The 20,808-nt window shown below is 38.7% G+C and overlaps 1 protein-coding gene across 3 annotated transcripts in view; it reads left to right on the forward strand.

Moving 5' to 3' along the window:
- Cfap69 (cilia and flagella associated protein 69) overlaps positions 1-15,524 on the forward strand; it is a 67,892-nt gene extending 52,368 nt beyond the window's left edge. For all 3 annotated transcript variants that reach the window (XM_005387987.2, XM_005387988.2, XM_005387990.2), the window contains 9 exons: positions 1,428-1,546; positions 3,489-3,570; positions 6,064-6,256; positions 7,771-7,908; positions 8,896-8,972; positions 10,158-10,355; positions 12,474-12,560; positions 13,852-13,956; positions 14,618-15,524. In XM_005387987.2, the coding sequence (XP_005388044.1) occupies positions 1,428-1,546; positions 3,489-3,570; positions 6,064-6,256; positions 7,771-7,908; positions 8,896-8,972; positions 10,158-10,355; positions 12,474-12,560; positions 13,852-13,956; positions 14,618-14,788 (1,170 nt within the window). In that variant the 3' untranslated portion in view covers positions 14,789-15,524. The remainder of the gene's footprint in view (positions 1-1,427; positions 1,547-3,488; positions 3,571-6,063; positions 6,257-7,770; positions 7,909-8,895; positions 8,973-10,157; positions 10,356-12,473; positions 12,561-13,851; positions 13,957-14,617) is intronic.
- Positions 15,525-20,808: the final 5,284 nt, after the last annotated feature.

Below are 20,808 nucleotides of genomic sequence, written 5' to 3' on the forward strand. Positions count from 1 at the left end.
ATTACCTTTGGCCTCTACAATTGCAAAGGTGCTCAAAGTGGTGCCATAAGCTTCCAGACATTTATTAGTATGACAAACTGCTGCTTGGGAAACTTTGGTCATTGAGATTGCTGCACATGCAACTTTAATTTCTTCTCTAAGGGCCGGCAGCCTAGTGAGTTTTCTGTGATATACAGCATCCTCTAGGATCCCCCAAATGAGGATAATGCCATCTGTTGAAAAAACATCGTACTATTTTTCTTTTCCTATAGTGTGTGTGTATACATGTTTTGGCTCTAGATGATAGATAGATAGATAGATAGATAGATAGATAGATAGATAGATAGATCTCGATCCTTAGGTAATTCCTTTTTGTGGCCCATATACCAAAATCTGTTTATTCATCATGCAAATTATAAGCACTTGGGTTGTCTTCCTTTGCTATAATTATGAAGAAAGCTTCCTTGAACATTCTTGGACTAGTCCTTCTTGTGGATATAACGCTTTCATTTCTCCTGAGTAAATACCTAGGATTAGAATTTATAGACATAAAAGAGGTATATATTTATCATTATAAGAAACTGCCAATTGTCCAGAGTGGACTGTACTATTATGAATGTTGTTTGGGTGTTTCAATTAGGTTCATACCTAAAAGTAAAATTCATAACACGAACTCAATTCCCTTCAATCTTTTTTATCTGCATAGTAAAATGTGTCTCAAAATTTATAATTTAAATAAAGAAAGGTGGGACTGGAAAGATAATAATATAAAATCATGAAGGCTTTAGTAGACGGATTTTAAGGAGAGGCACGGAAGAGTAAATGTAGGTTTAGCTGTAAGCCTTGATGTCATTTCTTGCATTCTACCTCCCTGCGTCTGGGCTATTCTGCAAATACCATCATAATCTTGCTGATGGGAACCAGAACAGACCAAGATAAGGAAAAAGGTGGTCAGTGAAGGAAAAATGTTAAATCTTAATAACTTTGCATAATTTATTTAAAAAATCAGCTTCCATTCACATACTTATTTCTCTCTCGGAAGTATTATAAAAGTATAAAATTTTCTATGATAATTACTACCATCTAGTATTCATCTACTATGATTTTAGACTACATTCGTTGTAACATGGAAGACAATAACAGAATCAGTCTTACTTCTTTTTTAAATAGAGGAAAAGAAAAAACAAAAATTATAAATTGCCAAGTCTATTGGAGTAGGCATACTATTAGCCTTCTCTTAAAATGGTAAGCTTTAGAATAATTTGTCATGAATTCCTGAGAACAAATCAGTAAAATTTTTAAATTGTATTAAAAATGCTATTTTCCTAATACTAGTACTAACAATATTTTCTGGGTAGAAAAATACATAGTTTTAGGGAATGAAGTGGGGAAGAGAAGGGATTATATATTTGTGTCAAGAAATAATTTTAAATAAATTTCTTCAACAGGAAATTTTTGGAACTGAAGGAGTAGATATAATTCTCCATGTAATGAAAACAGACCCCAAGAAGTTACAGAGTGGCTTAGGCTATAGTGTACTACTTTTTAGTACACTGGACAGCATTTGGTAGGTATTACTATAACCAAGTTAAGTGAAGAATCACGGGCTGAGAAAATTAACTTGACAACTATAGACACCAATTTCTTCACCCAAAACCATACCAGAGATAACCTTCCCAGTGCCATTTTCCTTTCCATAGTCTAAAAATGAAGCCCTTGCCTTCTGGAAGGTAACACTGTACATTATTCAAATGGAAATCACTCTTACATCTACATTTAGATCTTTGTTTTTGTGATTTAAATTCAGTCTTAGTGCAGGAGAAACCCTGTCCTCCACTGTTCCCCATATAGTATTGCACTTTGGCTCTGCGCCTAGGATCTCTGCTCTATTCTACTGGTCACTCGTCTATTCTGTGTAATACTATGCTGTTTTAGTAGTCGTATCTTTTTAATAAGTCTAGATATCTGATAATCCTCCAACTTATTCATTCTTCCTCAGGATTGTCTTAGTTTTTCTTGATCCTTTGCATTTAGCTATTGTCAAAGTTCTCCAGAGAAACAGAATCTATAAGAGTTGTGTATGTTGCTGGGCGTGGTAGCACACACCTGTAATCCCAGCACTTGGGAGGCAGAGGGAGGAGGATTGTTGTGAGCTCGAGACCAGCCTGGGCTACAAAGTGAGCTCAAGGCCAGCCTGAGCTGCATAGCGAGCCCCTGTCTCAAAAAGACAAAAAAAAGAAAAAAAACAAGGTTGTGTATGCAAAGAAATTTATCCTAAGACATTGGCTCATAATTATGAAGGCTGGAAAGTTCCAACCTGGAAAATAAGTCAGAAAGCTGGAGCCTAGGAGGGCAGAGGGTGTAGTTCCAGCCTGTGACCGAAGGTCTGAAGACCAGCAGAGCTGATGGTCCCAGTTCCAGTCTGAGAAGTAGGCTATACACACAAAAAGAGCCAGCTTCTAAGTAGGAATCTGAAGGATTATATCCTAGCTCAGCAGTCAGGCAGAGGAGTTCTCACTTCCTCAGCCCTTTATTCTGTGCAAGTCTCAACGGATTAAGGTACACCCACATTAGGGTCATCTGGTTTATTAGGTCTATACAGATTCAACAGTTATTCTCATCCAAAAATACCCTCACAGACTAAACAGCTACATGTCTGGTCACCCCTGAGGGAGTAAATCCTAAAATCCCCTGTGTTGGGAGAACCAAGCTTTTGTCCCTTTGAGCACCAATCTCACCCTACCACACACACACACACACCATCATGAAACCAACAGTAAAAACAATGTTCACTTGCTGTCAAAATGGAATCATATTATCATATTTAGTGTAGGGACATGACCCTAGCAAGCTTGCAGTGCCCCGGGGAACAGAAGTTAATCTTGTTATTACACACCACCACCACCACCACTGCCACCCGCAATAGCGTATTCAGCCCCCGCTCCTCCAGGGGAAGACAGTGGAAGCAGCCCCCTGCAGCAGCAGGCACGTCAGCAAATAATCCCAGCTGCAAAGATGCAATGTAGTCAAGAGGCGTCAGATGCTGGAGGAACATCAGCCTCCTGAAAAAAGAGACAGTAAACAGATAAACCTTGAGGGGAGAGCTGTTAGAGCAACTAGTGGAGAGCTTTATGAATAACTATTGTCATGAAAGCAAAACGCTTGCAGAAAAAAATAGGCAGGTGTGGAGAATAAATTGAGGTTGTTTTTAAAAAGTTAAAATTAACTCACATTGGTAAAGTGTCTTCAAAGTTCCATTTTTCAAGTAAAATCACTAGTTATTTGATTTAAAGGGAGGAAGAAAAATAGTCTTTTAAAGTTGCTTAATAGAAAAAAAGCTTTGAGGGGCTGGGGATATAGCTCAGTGGCGCAAGTGCCTGCCTGACAAGCACAAGGTCCTGAGTTCAATTCCCAGTACAAAAAAAAAAAAAAAAAAAAAAACAAGAAAGTTCTGTACATTGACTTTAACAGTAAATGTTTGTCAATGAGTAACTTTCTTTTCATTTAAGGTGCTGTGTCTTGGGATGTTATCCTTCAGAAGATTACTTTCTTGAAAAAGAAGGCATTTTTATCCTTTTGGATGTTTTAGCTGTAAGTATGGTTGCAATAACTGTGAGTCCAGAAGAAATGGGGTGGTGAGACGTAAACCCAGTGCACTGCACATCCTGAGCATGTGCTCCATCCCTGAGCTGTACCCCTACCCTCAATGTCTTTTTAACCTTTCCAAACCGAGTACCGCAGAACGCTATCTTGTCAATAAGCATGTTCCCAAGTCACGTTTAATATATTGTCTTAAACAAAATCTTTCCTGGAGATTCATGAAACACAAAATGTGAACATGAACTATTCAAGATTGTAAAAATTCCTCTAGTGAAGAAATCAGTTTACTTAGTGTTCCAAAATACGTGAAAGCAGAGAATGTTTTTTCCATCAGCCTGCTAAGAAAGTTTGTAATGAGTGCGTCTACACCACGTCTCACAGACATTTTGTAACTTCTAGCTTTTCCCAACATATTAAAAGTTAAAGGCCTCATTAAACAAAGCTAAGCATTTAGAAAGAACTGCTTTGAGAACAGTAAAGTACAGTATGGAGGTATCTGAGGAAGCCTGATGTGTGACAGACCACCATTCTGCAGGATGGGCGGGAGGGAGCATATTAAGCCTTTTAGTAAAGGCAGTCACCATCTAGCAGGTGTGAAGAATATAAACTTCAATTCTAGCCTCAATTCTAAGTCAGGATGATATGGAAGAAAAAAAAATTTTTTTTTCCAGTATCGGGAATCGAACTCACAACCTTGCGCTTGCCAGGCAGGCACTGTGCTGCTGACCTAAATCCCCAGCCCCGAAAAATTATAACTTTGTTGTAGTAAAATTTTGAGAGAGATTCTCATGAGGAGTGTTAGCTATGCCACAGTCTTAGGTTTCCCATCTTTCTTGATTTTATTAATAATAAACCTACTTTGATTTAACAAACATGCAGAAATTATTTGCATACCATCATGTCCCTAAAATAAAATTGGTTAATAAGTGTTTTTTTATGTCATCATCTATAAAACAAGTATAACAACAGTATCTACATCACACTGTGCAAAGAATTAAATGCATGATACTGTGTGCACATGTGTGTATGCATGCACATATGTATATGCATGCACATGTGTGTATGTGTGCAATGTATACATGTGTATCCATACTTACATTGGTTAAAATCATGCCTGACACATCACTGTGTTTTATTGCTGTATCATTATTTTAATATGAACCAATAAAACTAATTACAAATTATAAATATGCTTTAATGAAGTTTTTATATCAACTTCCAACTTTAGCATTTGCCTCTTCCTTCTAAAAGAGAAGTACCCAACCAAATGAAACTCTACTAAAATATTTACCAAGTATACAGTAGTAATTTCTAACATTGGTTGAATATTATTAAGAGCTTACCATGTGCCAGACAGTCTCATACAACTCATTATAATCCTTTGTAGGTAATATTAGTATCTCATATAAGGAAAACAATCATGTTTGTAGTTCAAAAAAAGTTACGTTTCCCCTGTTGTATTGTATTAGCAATACAAGAATTAATCAACAAAAAATTTCACATCGAAAAATGACTAGGTAAAGGCCATTGCACTGGATGGAATTTCTGTGCCTAAGTTTTGGTTTGCTGGCCAGGTGTGGTGGTGCGCACCTATAATCCTAGCACTTGGGAAGCTGAGGCAAGAGGATCATCACAAGTTTGAGACCAGCCTGGGCTACATAGTGAGTTCACAGCCAGCCTGGACTACATAGCAAGACCCTGCCTCAAGAACAAAAATTTTTTTTTGGTTTGCTGAAAAATAAAGAAAATGTACTTGATGATAAGAGGATTTTTTTTGAATGCTTGAATACTCTACTTATGGGTATGCTTGTTAAGATACAAAAGTACATCTCACATTTTAATCTTCATACCATCACTCGCTGTCTTAATAATGAACATATTGTATCTAATAGGACTTTTTTCAAATTTTAATAAAACACAGAATGTGAAAACCCTGTCACAAGAGCAAACCATGTCACTTCTGACCTTTCTGGGTGTGGGTGTTCAGTGGTACAGCACTTGCCTAGCATGTACAGGCCCTGAATGTGATCCCTAGCACTAAAAAAGAAATGCATTTAAAATATCTTCAGTCATCTTTGCAAATCTCTTTTCCAAATCAACCGAGTCAATTGCCTTCTTTGATCATGATATATGTTTATGACTACTTTAAGAATTATAAGAAATATTTTTTAATCTCTTTAATTTCTAATATTAAAAATAGCCGGGGCTGGGGATGTAGCTCAGTGGCACGGTGCCTGCCTGGCAAGCACAAGGTTGTGAGTTCGATTCCTGGTACTGGAAAAAAAACAAAAAAACAAAAAACAACAACTAAAAATACCTAGTGCAGTTGGTGTCTGTTTTTAACAGGAGATTGTCCCCAAATTATACTTAGATTCTAGAGCTAGAAGAAACTTACTGATAATACAAGTATTTCTCTTTTTTTAAGAAAAGTAATCATCCTTAATTTTTATCACAATTTATTTCTTTTCTATTTTCTTGCTAAAGTTAAATCAAAAAAAATTCTGCAATTTAATACTTGGAATAATGGTTGAATTTTGTGATAATCCCAAAACTGCGGCTCATGTCAATGCTTGGCGAGGGAAAAAGGATCAGACAGCTGCTAGTCTTTTAATTAAATTGTGGAGAAAAGAAGAAAAAGAGCTAGGAGTAAAGCGTGACAAATATGGGAAGATCATTGGTAAGTGTATTTAGGATTGTTAGTAGAAGCAATCAAATGTGTATTTTAAGAGATTTAAAGAGTACTAGGAAAATGGAAAGATTTTCGCCCCATTTTCTAAAGTTCTTTTCACAAGGCTTCAAAGAAGTTGCCATCATACATTCTGAATGGTTGGCCTAGTGTGGTGCATGCCTGTAACCCCAGCATTCTGGAAGGCTACGGCAAGAGGATTGCAAGTTTGAGCCCATCCTGGGCAATTTAGCGACTTAGAGAGACCCTGTCTCAAAATAAAAAGGGACTGGCCCTGTAACTCAGTGCAGAAGGCCTCGGGTTCAATCCCCAGTATGACCAAAAACTGAAATTAAAAAAAAGTTTTTAATATAAGTTCTCAGTGACTAGAAGAAAATTGAGAAAATCAATGGCAGGTTTATATTTTTTATGGAATGTTTTAAAAACATGATATTTGGCTACATTTTAACTAAAAATTTAACAGCACTTTCTAATGAAATTTTCTTAGGTTTCCTGCTTTTACAAAGAGATTTAGTATTATTCTGTTTACCAATAAATTTTAGGGATACTGATAGAGTGCTTCATAACATTTTGTACCTTAATATATACACAATTTATAAACAGTTTCCTAAGTAAAAATAAAACAAAGATTCATAGATTTTAATTACCATACTCCCATGAGGTTTATAGTATCACAATATATTGTTCATTTATGTGTTCTATAATGCTACATTAAATCTCTTAAGCCTTTTAAGATTCTAATTTTAATTTGTCAAAAATATCAGTGTTATTTATTTTTAAATGAAAATGCTTCTGCCTCTGATGATTTCTATCTTCAGTGCATTTTTATTAGTTGAAATTTTTTGTTTGCTTGTTTGCCGATCCTGGAAATTCAGCCCAGGGCCTTCTCACTGACCTATATTCTCATCGCATTTTTTTTTTTTTTTTTAGGCAGGGCCTCTTTAAGTCACTAAATTGGCCAGGCTGGGCCCAAACTTGGGATTCTCTTGCCTTAGCCTTCCAGAATGCTGGGATTACAGACATGTGCTACCATGCCTTGGTTATTTTTATCTATACCATCACAAAATATGTTTTATATTTATAACAATGTTTAGATACCAAAGAAAAGGAGTTACATTACTTTTTTGTATGTTAAAAATTTAAAAAACTAACAGAACAAGACAAAATCAAAACAACACAAAAACTACAAAATTAATCTGACACTATTCAGTTTCTGGATCTCAAAGTTGTACAAATCACTTACATAAAAAGTCCCCTTCTAAAAATAATTTTATATTTTGTATAAACAATAAAAATGAAAGCTTTAAGTTTTGCTGAAGAGAAGAATTTCCTGATTATACTTTCAAAAAAGTAACTATGTCTAAGGTACTATTGCACTCTTGTAATTTGTTTTGTAATGTTTTTAAATATTTTTCTGTCCTGTAGACTAAAGTTTCAAAATTAAGTGTTTACTTACTCTAGTTTTTATCTATTCCTTCCATGCTTTTGTGATATCCAATGACTAGATACAAAGAAACCTCTGTTTACTAGTTTTCAAGAAGAGCAAAAAACCACACCTCTGCCTGCTAACTGCCCCTCTATTGCGGTTATGGATGTTGCTGAGAATATCAGAGCAAAAATTTATGCTGTGCTGGGCAAACTAGGTAAGCAGCTACTCCTCAAATCCATAAGCGCTTCCCTGTATGGCTGAGCATCACTGGACAGTGATTTTGTTTTGGAGTCCACTTTTCAAACCTGAATAAAAGTCCGTTTGTGTGGACAAATGTGTGATCCCTTGATACCCCAATGCCCAGAGTGCGCCAAAGACCAAATAAATCAGAATTTCTGGACGTGCAGCCCCAGCATCTGTATTTTTACAAGTTTCCCAGCCAATTCCAGTGTGCAGCTGGGATGAAGGGCAGTTAGTTCAGATGATCAGCCTTAAGCAATTTGCATTCTGAGCCTTTGCTAGCTTTCTTTAAGTATTTGCTTCCTATGAAGGGAGTCCTCACTCTCCACCTTCTGAAAGTTAAATATCACTGTCTCCCTGGACACAGAAACAGTGGTGTCTGCAGTTATAACTGGATGAGGATGACCTTTACAGGAGGCAGTGACTCTCACACAAGCAGCTATTTCATAAATTGAGATGAAAGTAAAAAGAACCGTTGTCATGGTTGAAACATTGTGTCAACTTGGGGAGTCTAGAGGTTTGGCTAAGTAACTCAGCAGGAAGCCAGAACACTTACTTTGTATACATCCTGAGCCTGTGGAAGAGGAGGGCATGGAGATTATGTGAGAGCTACACGCCCCTTAGGTGGGGGTACCCTGTTTACAAAGTAAGGCAGGGAAAAAAAAGCTGCTTGCCGGCATTTCCTCCGGGTTTGCTCTGGCTGTTTGCTGTTCGGCTGCCATTCCCCCCTTTGCTCTTGTTGCTTTGCTATCTTCTGCCTCGGAGCCAGCCAAGTATGGACTGAAACCTCCACAAACTGTGAGCTAAATAAACCTTTCCTTCCTTCATTTTGGGTGTTGGGTATTTTGTCTCAGCAACGAGAAAAAAGTAACCAAGACAACCGTTTACGTTTGTTTTTAATTATATGCTTCTTGATCACTTGCTCTGTTTAAGTAACTCTCTATTTATAAACCTTATTTAGATTTTGAAAACTTACCTGGCCTGTCTGCTGAGGATTTTGTCACCCTCTGTATCATACATAGATATCTTGATTTTAAAGTAAGTACCATTTTAATGATTTTGTTAACAGTTTTGCTTAATAATGTTATTAAAATCTATTATAACAAAACTAAATTGAGAAACAAAGATTTATTCAGAGCTGTGAGCAGTCATCCACATGTTACATAGTTTTTATTCTCCATTTTCCATCTACATTTGTAAACATTAATTAACTGGGTGTTGTTTGTGAAGTAGGATTTCATCCAACATTAGGTTATAAAATAAAATAAGTATTATTGAATGAGCTATTCAGAAGCCTAACAAATTTTTAAATAAAAATTCTTCTCTTTCGAGAGCAATGAGTTAGAATTAAATGTTACTATTTACTAAAATCAAGTATTGATATTTATCCAAGTATTTCTATATTATTACTTTAAAGCATGATCAATTAAAATATATTAGGAAGCCTACTTCACTGGTTATATTTTCATCAGTGAATAATTATATTTGCCAGCACTATTTCTCTTGCTCAGTGATTACTCTGTAAGGCAGGTAAGACAAAGACAGGCTGATTGAGGCTGGCATTTTATTCTCTAGTTTTCAAGGCTGATTTATTTTCCAGTTAGGTCTCGTTTTGGGGGAAACACAGTATGTATCTGAATGTTGTAAATGCATAAGCCCCTAATTTCAAATGAAAACAAAATCAAATTTAATACCTATGTAAAATACATAAATTTTTCTCCAGTTTTAAACCTGCTATAGCACATTAATTAATTTCTAGACAACCCCACATATGAGTGGCCACCTTTGGTGTGATACACAGAGTTAAAAGATGGAGATTCAGTTACAATTTGCCTTAGCAACCAGGTAAGTGGCAGGGCCCTGTTTCTAGGAGTGACTGTGTGCTAGGGTCGCGGGAACCCATATTTATTGTCCTACACACTGACCTTGACCCTGTCTTCAGTACAGGACCTTAGGGAGGAAACAGCAGTAGTTCAAAAAGATGAGACTAAATCAGCAGTTCCTGCTGCTGAGAAAACAATGTAACTACCAGAGGGCAGTGAGCTGAGGTCTGTTAGCCATGAACACATGGACTCATTCAGAAACATTTGGTAAATTGTTTGTGAATACTCGAATGTAGCTGGCAATCCATATCCTGTTAACTGATTCCTAAGAAGGAAGGCATCAAGGGTTAACAAGAGTGACCCATACCCAATTTGACTTTGTTACATTTTATTACAATAGATCGGTGAGATATGGAATGAAATATATGAAGAAATAAAACTGGAAAACCTAAGACCAGTCACTTCAGATAAAAGAATTTTGGAAACTATTACAACAGCCTCAGAAAATATTGGCAAGATGGTTGCTTCTCTGCAAAGTGAGATGATCGAAAGCCAAGTGCGCCATGATGTGCAAAACGAACAGAAAGTGTACACGAAAGTAAGGCGCAGATGCCCTGGAGGCACAAGATACTAATGTCAATGTATAGATGAGACAAAGTGATCCGTACATGTGTTTGTCTTGTGGGTTCTTTTGCTTTTCTCTCATAGTTATTTTCAGTGTTTCTGTGCAGTTTTAGAAGAAATCAGGGAGTTAAAAGTTTAAGATTCGCCAGGCGTGGTGGCGCACGCCTGTAATCCCAGCACTCGGGAGGCTGAGGCAGGAGGATTGTTGCGAGTTCGAGCCCAACTCGGTCTACAAAGTGAGCTTAAGGCCAGCCTGAGCTGCATAGCGAGATCTTGTCTCAAAAAGACAAAAAGAAAGAAAAAAAAAAAAGTTCAAGATTCAATTACTGTTTTCAAAGCTGTTCTGTGACATTATAATTTGATTTCTACTGCCATATTTTTAAAAGGTAAAACAATACCTGAGACACCTCCATGTTTTGAAATGCCAAAACAAGCTCCCAAAACTTGTGGTCTGTTTAAATGCATTCATTTCCCAGATTCTGCCTGACAGTTTATCAGTAATGATATGTGTAACTTCATGCGTACTGGCACGCCGCTTGTGGGCTTATAAATCATCAGATCATCCTCATCTCAGTGCCAAAACCCTTACCACGAGCATCCATTCTGTAACCTCAGAGGTAAACTAGTCTCTCACTTTCGCCAACTGGAAAACTTGGTCAGGAAGATAATAACCAGTTTCTTAAAACTTTACAAGGGCAATTAACTGAATGCGTCATTTGTTTTTTGAGCAATTAAATTAAGTGGCTATTTAAATTAACTTATCCAGAGATACAAAAATGATGTAGATCCCCAACTTCTGCTTTGTAATCCTTTATTGACTACAAATGAATATGTTAAACTCTTCAAAGTGTTTTCTGTTGCTTAATTTTTTATACAGACTCTGCAGTGTTTATAGCTACAGTCTAGTAGGAACTGTGTCAATCTGTGAATTCCATTCCATTTCATACAACCTGTTGCTTTAAACTGTTTTCAGTGAGAGGTGAAATGAATGCTGCCATTGAATCCCTTAGTTGGCTCTTACATGGGGCAGTACAGTTGGAATTTATGCAGCCTCGTATTACTCTTCTGAATAGAAGAATGTTTTCTGTACTGTGTTAACTAAGTAGTGTTGATTTTTATGGATGACTCCTTAGCATAGCCCTGATCCCACCTGTCTAGCAGTTGTTTAATTAGATATTCTTAGGTACATAATTTAAGCTCAGTGGCACTGCATGTGACAGGCCAGTGCCACAGGTGGTAAAAAGAATTTACCAATAGTCAAGGGACAGTGCTCTTGGTGTTGTTAAAAACAGCCCTCCTGAGTAAAATTAACTAACGAATATGTATGGGCTAAGTAGGGTCAATGATCAAAGGAATCGATCAGCATGAAACGTATTTGCTTATCCTTAAAAGAGACTTGTGGTGTTGTGTCTTTAAGACATGACAAGCGGTTAGATCATCTAGTGAAGAATGTACAGTTCTTGTGAGTGGCTTGCAAGGTCAAAAGTTAATATTCTACTACGCGCTCATCACTCTGTGGCAGTGACTCCACACCTGAACACACTGACCAAGGGCTGCGTCCTCGGGTGTGTGCTTAGCTTGCTGCACGGTTTGTTCACAGTTGCTTCTCCAGATTGGGTTACAACAAACTCAGCGTTCTCACAGAACTGCCTGTCTTGTTGCAGTCATAAATTAGAAGTACTTTCACCAATATAATTTTACCTAACCTCATTATTAGTGGTCGGCAGGAATGTCTTTATGTTCTCCTGTGAATTTTCTCTTTACATCGTGTATTTAGTTTCCTCTGGATTATAGTCCGTCTTCACAGATAGTAATCATGCAAAGCAGTCCCATCTTGCAGAGAAAGTTTATCATTGTTAAAATAGCAGTTTTGCATCACCTCTCGTGGAAAGTAGTTCAGATCTTAGCCCTGTGAGTGAAGGATTTTTTATTTGAAGTTTTTTGTGTTTTTAAGTTAAGTTCTATGAATACTCCAATCCTTTTGCTACTTAGTCATAAATTTTACCTTAGTGAAGAGTAGGCACGGCCTTTAAAAGGCCCTTCGCTATTCTTTCATAGAAACTGAAATCCTTGCTTATCTTTCTCCTGTCAGATACAAACCTCACACAAGCAAAGAGAACTGGCTAATAAATCATGGGAAAATTTCTTGGCTAGAACATCAAATGCTAAAACATTAAAGGTAAGATTTTTAAAGCTATTACAATATATACAACAAACAACGAGTATCTTAAGGACAGATTTTTTTTTTCAGACATGGATATTCGTTTAGTTTTCTGATGACCTTTCTGTAGAACACCTTCTTATTCTGTCATTTCTTTTCTGTAAGAAGCCCCAAAGGCTTTCCCCTCTTTAACTACCAAAAGAAACAAAGTTTAAATGAGAATTTAAGGTAAATGCCTCTTTGGAAAAAATGAAAATCTGCTTCTGCTAGAAGCTAGAAACCAGCCTAAAAGTTCATACGCTAATTATTGACTTTAAATTTGTGAGAACCGCTGTGGATTTCCAAAATCTCATTACTTTTCCTTTACTACTTTCACACACCTTTTCCATTACTACTTTAGATGGTTGTTTACTTAATGTTACAATTCTTCCTCCAGATTTGAGATTGGTAAATGTTAAGTTAGTCCACAAAAATAAAAGAACCATATTAAGGTAGCGGACCTAAGAACAAGGCCACTTGGGGTACCAGGTAACCCCCTTTTTCCTGGACGTTCCTTCCAACTGTACTCACAAAGCGTCCTCATAACTGCTTGTATCTTTAAGGCATAGTTAATGAGAAGTCCCTTCCTTGTAGAGCATTTGTTACCTACATTTTACCTATTCAGTGCCTCAAGTAGTGAACTTGACTATAACTACAATGAATGATATAATTTTTTATATACTTTTTTTTGGTCTTTTTGAGACAGGGTCTCACTATGCAGTTCAGGCTGGCCTTGAGCTCACTTTGTAACCCAGGCTGGCCTCAAACTCACAACAATCCTCCTGCCTCAGCCCCCCCAGTGCTGGGATTACAGGCATGCACCACCACGCCCAGCAATGAATGATATAATTTATATTATTCCAAATAGTCAACACATTTAAGTGTATTGAATTAGTATTTAATTTATGCAACACATTTTGAAACATGCATAGCCTGATATGAATTTAGTAGCTTATTAAATTATGTGCTAAAAAATGAAATCTGATTTCCTCAGTACTTGCTTTACTCCTTTGTCAAATATGACCGGTACCTCTGGAAATCACCAGAATGTTTTCAGGTGCCTGGTGTTTTCTTCAATGCACAAAGAACCCGATTTACATTAATGAGTAAGCACCTGAATGACTAAAGGCAGGTCGTGGGACCTTGTAATACACAGCCAAAGAATAAGCCAAACATAATTAAATGTACTTTGTATTTTCAGTATAAGTACCATGGTTAGTGATTTAATAGCACTTAGTATTATTTTCTTTCTAACTGAAAATTTTTTCAGAAAGCAAAAAGGCTTCAGGAAAAGGCGATAGAGTCCTCTAAGTATAATGAGCGACCACAAAATGCAGTTTCTCACCCGACAGTTATTAAAGGCCTTAACACAACGGTAAGACTTCCTCCACTTCTTTTTCTTAATAGATAAATACATGTAGGTCCCAGAACTGATATGTCTATGGGAATTTCGTGTTGTACTTTTTCTCCTTACTGTGGTTTCCCATTGTTAAGGTATATTTATCTCCAGGGTACGATCTCCCCTCCGCCCCTGTTGCCCAGCGCTGGTTTAGAGCGGAGCATTCCCGCCAGGTCCCTAGGAAATCTCCGCCATCAATAGTCTCTGTCTGTCCAGAAACACTAGTGTGTGTGTCTCCATCTCTGTCTAGAGAGGAGCGGCCGTAGCCGGCGTTCCTGGCGCCCTCTGTTGGTTACAAAGGAGGTAAGCAGGAGTAGAACTGAAACCCACTTTTCCTAGCTCCAGAGTTCTCTTTCCGTTCTGCCCTGCTGCCTTCCTAGTTACTCGGCATGTTTGCAGTATATAATGATTGGGTTCCGTGCTGGGGGTTGGTCCAGGTACACAACACATCTTAATTCCTTTTTCATCCCTGTCCCTCCCTTGCCACCATCTCTTCATCCCCATGCCATTTGAGAAAAATTACTTATATTTACATTGTGTAATTTTTTCAAAGTAAGCTAAAGGATGAATGGGTTTTCCCTTCATGGGAAAATTGTATCTGTAGACTTACTTAGGTATTTATCTTTTGCTTTTTTAGGTTCCCTCTGGCCGAGTAGTGACAGTGGAAAGCACTCCTGTCCGATTACTGGGCGGACCCCTGGCTGACACAGATATTGCTCTTAAAAAGCTGCCTGTTCGAGGAGGAGCCTTGCAGAGGGTGAAAGCAGTTAAAACTGTAGATGAGGCAAAAAAGAGTATTCCTACTTAACACGCTTCAGAGACTTTTTTAAATAAATCCTGCTTATAATTTTTAGGTAAATGTGATTTTATGTATAAATGTAAAGCAAATATTTAAGAGTAAATATTTTAGTAAAATGCTATAAAAATAAAAGGACAGAGAATTTATCATTTGGAAAGATCAACATATCATATCAAAATCTTTGTGATCCATTTCTTTTGGAAAGACTGCAAATTCTCGTAACAGAAATTATGGATATACTGGATCAGTTAGGACTCTCTCAGTTGCATGTGAACTACTCCAGATACTTTAGCTAAAAAAATGTATAAGTTCTGTATCTGCCAGATCTAGGAATAATTTATAGACTTGCAAGCATGGTTGGATCTAGAGACTGAAGCTAGGTTAGTAGGATCATCTCATTCTCGCAGCTCCTGGCTTCCATTCTGTGAGGTCTGTATTCAGTAGAGAAGCATGTGTGCCTGCTTCTCAACAGTTCCCACAAGTGCCTCTGCATCTCTGGACCCTTGATTGCCTGCTCCTGAGTGACTCATCATGACTTTGGCCAGATCTGAGTACTGCTTGTTGGAGCCAGAAGCAGACCAACACCACCCAGTGCATTTGGACGAAGTGGGGAAACAAGGTGCTGATCTCAGAGGTGTAAACTAACAGTAGGCAGCAATAAATATATTGGTCAAAGTCACATAAGTTATATCTGCTGTAAAAAGCAAATGTTAATCATGAGCTAAACAATAAATATATAAATCCAGGTGGTTTTGCTCTTATTATAAGTATAAAAATTTATAAGTACAAAAACCAGTCTATTGTTACTTGTCTTCTGTTGGTATTAACTATAGTGACAGGTCCTGAGAACGAGGCACCCAGAGATGAATAAGAAAAGGTAAAAGAGACAAGAAAAACAAGAGAGCTAAAAATCTGGGATCAGGGGGCTTACAGCCTCTCAGACTGCGGCGGCCCCAATCACTGATCCCAATCACCTTTTATTAGAGCAAAGAACGTAACTAAAACCAACAGGAGAAATTCATCATCCCTTTCCAATTCTGCCTCTCAGCTGATGGTAACAGTCCTCAGGCAGGCCTCCCACACCCAGCACCACGTTCACTCCGTTCAGCTGGGGATCACAAGACGACCGTCAGTAATCAATCCATTAGCAATCACAGTCCTTTCCCCACAGTCTTCCTCAGTGCAGAAGGAAAGACAGATGTGTGGTGGAGGTATTTTCTTGAGTTGGTAACAGAGGTATCTTGTGAAAGAATGGGAAGGGGGAGGAATAATGCCGGATGTGGAGCCAAGTGTCCATGTTACCAGATGCCACAGTACAGTTTCCGTCCCATCTTTATCCCCTGAAACTGCTCCTCCAATCAGAAATCCACAAAGTTGAGTTCATGTCCAGGGCTGGGAGAAAGAAATACCTGTTTTCTTAGAAAGAAAAATGTATTGAAATTCGAGTCTAGAAGCTAGGCAAGGTACTAGTAAATATATATCAAACGGCTGTCCAGGTGGGGAAAGCCCTGATTTACAGCCTTTGCCAAATTGCAGTGTAAATGTCTATGACCATTTTCAAGTGACCAGCATGATGTCATTGAATGCAGAGTGGGAAAGAGATGCAAGCGTCCCACTTTCATTACCGCAGGCTCCATCTGCCTCCTAGACCCACTTTTTCCTACTAAAGTTCTCCTCTTCCCTCCTCCTTTCCCAATATGCATTCCTTTCAGAATTTTCCATTGTCCTATCTGTGAGGACAGTAACATCTTCAGTGGAGGGAGAAGCTGTAGTTGCTGTTATCCTCATAAGAATGAGCTGCAGGTTTGCTGGTGGTGCCTCACCCTCAGCCAGATGTCTAGTCCCCTTGCAGCCCCAAGGGTTGAATGACATAAATTCAGCTATTGCTGAGGTTTATTCTCCCTCAAATCCCTGTCTCTATTACCACCACCCTCGAAAAGATGTGAGAATGCACGATTTATTCCTTTCCTTTAGAGAAAGCCCTAAGCGTAAAGATTTCATGCAAAGGAGAGTTACTGAGAAATAAGAATGAAAGTGAAGAGGGCATATGATGAGATCTCCACACTGAAAACAGCAGGCACACATCAGATACACCCGGAATCCATATGCAGACTGCCTCATTTTGTAGATTCTTAAATTCCCAAGAACAGCTGGAGACCATGTCTCATTCATTATTGTAAATACCTCAGTAAATAAATTATTGAATGAATGTAATGAGTGCCTCAATCCTTTGCCTGGAGTTCTGCAAACACAGCAAAATACACGCTCCAAAGGAAGAATCCACCAAGTCATGCTAAATACAGACGTGTTAAAGGAGCTCAGATGCATTCTCTTTATAACAGTGGTAGCCTCTTCCAAAGCAATGAGGCATAAACACTATGACACGAATATAACCAAGGTGTAGAAATCAATATTATGTGATTGTGTGTCATTTTTTTGTATGTAGTACAACCTGCTATCTCCAGACTGCTTAGGACTGACTACCATCAAAATAATCTGTGATGTCTGTGGGCCTTTTTGCTGACACATTAGGAAGAGAAAAGATAAAACAGGACAGGTTATTATCTAGCAGCTATTTACCCACCAAATAAATGTAACTTGACGGAGCACAGTAGTATTAATGCAGACACTTGCCCTTGGGTAGACTTCACCCAAGTTTACATTTATAATCTCAGCCACCACACAGTGAGCAAATGAATCCTTCGTCTGACAGTGCCACAGACCTGTTTTTCTTTGTGTCTCTCACTGTGGGTAGTGGCTGAAGCTGGAAATTGATCACATAGGCAGGGCTAGAGCAAGGCCAGTCCTGAGAACAAGAAGTGCACAAGGCAAATGACATGAGCAAGCTGCCCCAGCTCAGGGAACACCAAGTGTCCAAGGCAAGCCAAGCAAACAGGTTGCTAGGCAGAGGGGTGTCACATGACATCAACCTGCTGAGTGTATAAATAAACGCGCCATGGTCTTTGAGCAGTTCCTTTTCTCCATCCAGAGAGAGGGCTCCACCTAACCTCAGCTTTCTGTTTCCTGACTCTTTTATCTCTTCGTCCTACCACCATCCTTCACCCTAAGAGTTTCAAGAGCTGTGCTGGATGTGGCAATTTTGGCACCTGAACACAGACTCAGGGTACAAAGACATAGCCAGTGAGAGGGTACTTCCAGCTGTGCACACAAAAGGCTGTAAAGTGCATTGATAGCATCACTATAGATCACAGAGGTGTATTGATGTTGATATCAGGTGTAAAACATGGGGCAAGTAGGTTTTCAAGAACCACAGATGTATACACAAATGCCCATTCTATTACTGATTCCCATATTTACTTTTTTTCTCTGAATTTGGATTAGGGAGTGTCATAATGGTCATACTTGTTGAGACAACCATGGAGGATTTGGCTTGGAGAACTATTTTAAAATGAAGTCCTGAGCAAAAAAGGGATGACAGAACAACAGCCCTGCCCCATAGAGCTTCAGTCCTCTAGCTTTGCTCAGTCAGATAAGGAAGGAGCTGTAGGGGACAAAAAGACCCTTCACCACCAGAGGAGTATTTTGCTGCAGCTTCAGTTTCACAGCCTCCAAGGTAAAATAGACAACTGAGCCATAAGCGACAACCTCAACCTTTTCACTTTAGAGAAATTTTGCTGCTTCACAGGTTGAAACTTCCACCTTCAGGGAATAAAGTCAATCTCTCTCTGCCTTGCAACTGTTGCTAAAGGAAGCCGGACAGGAAGGGTAGTCCATGGAGGGTTTTCAACATATCTACCCTGTTACTGAACTCACGTCTTCATGAAGCTGTACCCTTTAAGACCCTAAAAGAGTTAAAACAAGTTACCACTACCACTACCAACAGCCCCACAGCCCCTTTTACTTTGGTTTTAATAGAACTCCTAGGACAATAGGTTATGGCCCCAAATGATTGGGAAGAAATAGCTAAAGCGTGTTTAAGTCCAGGGATTATTTATTGTGGAAGGGAAATATTTTGAATTGTGTCTAGATCAGGCCACTCGCAATGCTGCTGACAACATAGCTGTTACAAAAGACATGTTAACCAGAGAAGGTGCCTTTGCTGCCACAAATAATCACCTTTAAAAAATTGCAAGTATATGAACAAATTAAAATAGCTACCACAAGGGCTTGGCGGGAACTCCCTTCAAAGGGTGAGACATCCCTCGATCTGACCTCTATTCATCAAGGGTCCTGATGAAACCTTTCAGGATTTTGTGGCACGCCTATTACAGGCTAGTGGGAGGATTATCAATGACACAGAGGCTGGCAAGTTAATCATTCAACAACAGGCCTTTGAAAATGCAAATAAATAGTGTAAAGAGGGAGCCCATAAAAAATGGGCCATGCTGAGATGATTCAAATTTGTGCAGACATTGGCCCCTCATATGTACAAGGGGCTGCCTTGGCAGCAATTATCACTCAGGTTGTTTATCCACACCCTAGACGAAAGGAAAGAACAAAGTTACTTGTTTCGGCTCTGGGGGTGGGGGACATTTTGCCTGAGATTGCTCTGCTTCATCTGTAAGGGCAGCACACTCGCTATCTGTCCCTTCAACACAACCTGTTATCTGGACAAGGAGTAAGTGAGGGTATCAGTGGGTAAGTGAGTGTAGATCTAAAACTGATTTGAAAGGTCGACCCATTTTGGGACTGACAAAATGGCTGCAGCCAAAAACTCTTGAATTTTTTGTCAGTCCTAACTCCTTGGTGACTTACCAAATGTTACAACAAGGTTTTCTCCCCACACAAGGGCTTGGTAAATACAATCAGGGAAGGAGAGAATCCCTTCTAGTAGACCCTAAAAGGGACCATTTTGGCATAGGATACTCACCTTCACATTTTTGGGAAGCCTTGATCTCTTCTCCAACCCCACAGATGGTGTCCAAGATAACTGGATGTCTGATGGCCCTGTTTGATCAATGACCCCTCACTCAGGAGAAGCTTATAACAGCTGGCTAATGAACAGATGATGGTGGGACACCTAGAATTCTCCAGTAGCCCTTGGAATATCCCAAATTTGTAATAAAAAGTCAAGAAAGAGGAGATTACTACAGGATTTGTGGGCAGTTAATCACACCATGGAACATATGGGAACACTTCAACAAGGATTGTCCAGTCCTGTAGCTATCCCTTTACATTTTTCCCTAGTGATGATTGATTTTAAAAACTTTTTTTTTTTTTTACAATCCCCCTACATCCTCAAGATAAAAACCTTTTGCCTTTAGTTTACCCTCTGTTAATCATCAGGCTCCTATGCAACCACTTCCAACGGTGTTGTCTGCCACAGGAATGGAAAATAGTCCAACCCTATGTCAAGAATTTTTGGCTGTAGTCATTTTGTCAGTCCATTAGGCTCATCCATCTGCTTACCTTATCCATTACATGGATGATGTTCTTCTAGCATATGAATTTTCATCTACCTTGCACCAAGTAAGTATTCAATTAGATGATGCCTTTTGTAGTGCAGGCCTAGTGGTGGCCCCCCAAAAGGTGCAAACTATGGCACCTTTTTCATATTTGACTCACCTTATCCAACAGAGACATATTGTGCCCCAACCTATTCAGATCCAGATTAATCATCTTGCAACCCTAACTGATTTTTCAGACTTTACTTGGTAATAATAATTGACTCTACCCAGCTCTTAAGCTAACAACTCATGATTTAGGCCCTCTCTTTGACATTCTCAAGGGGGATATAGCCCCCACCTCTCCAAGGACACTTACATTAGAGGCTAAAACTACCTTGGACAAAGTTAATCTGGCTTTCTCTAATGCTCAACTCTAGAGTTGATCCATCTTTGACAATGTTTTTAATTATTTTCCTAACTCAGCATATGCCCACTGGGGTCCTTTGGCAGTCTCAGGGCCCTTTACAGTAGTTAAATATGCCACATGCTCCATATAAATCCATTACTCTCTTATGATGCTGGGGCAGGACTGACCACACATGGGTGAATGTGTGCTGTTCAGCTCTTTGGTCATGAGGAGCAAACTATCATTGTTCTCTTTTCTTCTGGTCAACAACAGTG

The sequence above is a fragment of the Chinchilla lanigera genome, unplaced genomic scaffold (assembly GCF_000276665.1).
Source record: "Chinchilla lanigera isolate Chin_1 unplaced genomic scaffold, ChiLan1.0 scaffold00031, whole genome shotgun sequence".
In the NCBI taxonomy this organism is placed as follows: domain Eukaryota; kingdom Metazoa; phylum Chordata; class Mammalia; order Rodentia; family Chinchillidae; genus Chinchilla; species Chinchilla lanigera.